This window comes from Eimeria mitis, genomic scaffold, assembly GCF_000499745.2.
Source record: "Eimeria mitis Houghton genomic scaffold, Emh_scaff3163, whole genome shotgun sequence".
In the NCBI taxonomy this organism is placed as follows: Eukaryota; Apicomplexa; class Conoidasida; order Eucoccidiorida; family Eimeriidae; genus Eimeria; species Eimeria mitis.
In genome coordinates this window covers 1-1,373 of record NW_013571505.1, presented here as the reverse complement: position 1 = coordinate 1,373, position 1,373 = coordinate 1, and the positions used below count along the sequence as shown (strand labels likewise).

The 1,373-nt window shown below is 56.1% G+C and overlaps 1 protein-coding gene across 1 annotated transcript in view; it reads left to right on the top strand.

Annotated features, from left to right (window-relative positions):
• EMH_0062810 (uncharacterized protein) overlaps nucleotides 1-1,267 on the top strand; it is a gene marked incomplete at both ends in the record, with an annotated part of 5,459 nt that extends 4,192 nt beyond the window's left edge. The window contains 4 exons of the mRNA XM_013498075.1: nucleotides 73-298; nucleotides 624-708; nucleotides 1,003-1,072; nucleotides 1,188-1,267. Of these exons, the coding sequence (XP_013353529.1) occupies nucleotides 73-298; nucleotides 624-708; nucleotides 1,003-1,072; nucleotides 1,188-1,267 (461 nt within the window). The remainder of the gene's footprint in view (nucleotides 1-72; nucleotides 299-623; nucleotides 709-1,002; nucleotides 1,073-1,187) is intronic.
• Nucleotides 1,268-1,373: the final 106 nt, after the last annotated feature.

Sequence of the window (1,373 nt, the reverse complement as noted above, 5' to 3'; positions counted from 1 at the left end):
GCAGCAGGTGGGACAAATGCCCCAGTGGCAAGTTGAATGGCACCCGGCCTGCTGCTGCTGCTGCTGCTGCAGCAGTGCCAACATCAGCGGCAGCAGGAGGTTCTCGAGCAGGCAACAGCAGCAGCAGCTATATGAGAGCTCAGCAGCAGCAACAGCAGCAGCAGCAGCAAGCGGATTCAGACGAGGAGTACATCGTTGATCTGTCTGGCTGCATCCCCCGACCTCTTCCTTCGCGTCTTCCGCCTCCTCTTGGCTGTTCCTATGAAAACCACAAGCGTTTTCTTTCTCTTGTCAGAAGGTGTGTTGCTGTTCCTGCTGCTGCTGCTGCTGCTGCTGCTGCTTTTGCTGTTGCTGTCGTCGTTGTTGCCTGGTACGGGAAGGGAAGGGAAACGGGGGAGAGCTGCTTCTGCTGCAATTGCTACTGCCACCTGCTGCTGCTGCTTAGATATGCTGCGTCTGTTGTTGCCAGCATATGCTGCTGCTGCCGCATGCATATGGTGCTGCAGTTTCTGCCCATATATACTGTTGCTGGTGCATATATATATATATATATATATATATATGCTGCTGCTGTTGCTGCGTACACATTCTGCTGCTGCTGCTGCTGTTGCGGTTTGTTGCAGCCGGCGTACACTTGGGCAGCAGTGGCGCATCTCCGTGCTGGAGTTGCAGCAGCGGCAGACTGAGCATTTGCTGCAGCGCATTGACGTCAGTACCTCCTGCTGCTGCTACTGAGACTGCTGCTGCTAGTGCAGCTGTTACTGCTGCTGCTATTGCTGCTGCTATTGCTGCTGTTGCTGCTACTCGTGTTGCTGGTGCTGCTACTCCTGCTGTTGGTGCTGCTGCTGGCGCTGCTGCTGTAGGTGCTTATGCTGCTACAGTGTCAGCTACTACCCCCTGCTATATCAGGCTCCTTCAGGTGCAGCAGCTGTTGCTGGTGTTGATGTTGCTGCTGCAATGTATATTCTGTACATATGCCGTTGCGTGTTACGTTTGCTGCAGCACGCTGCTGCTGCATTGGCGGAGCTCGAGGTGCTGCGACAGCTGCTCTCGTCTAAGCAAGCTCCAGGAGGTACGGGCCTGCTGCTGCTTCCGCTGCTGCTGCTGCTGATGGCTTGCTGTTGCTACTGATGCTTGTGGTGGTTGACGCAGTGTTGTTTGTTGTTGCTGTATTTGTGGTGCAACAGGAGGGGTGAAAGCTGTGGACGAGGGCGTGCGTGGTGGGGAAGCAGCAGGCGCAGCAGCAGCAGCAGCAGCAGCAATTTAATAACGCTTTCGTAGCGGCTGCTGCTGCTGCAGCAACGGCGGCAGCAGCAGCAGTGGCTGCTGCTGCACCGCGTGCATGGAGCAGCAGCCGCTGCTGCCCAGATACT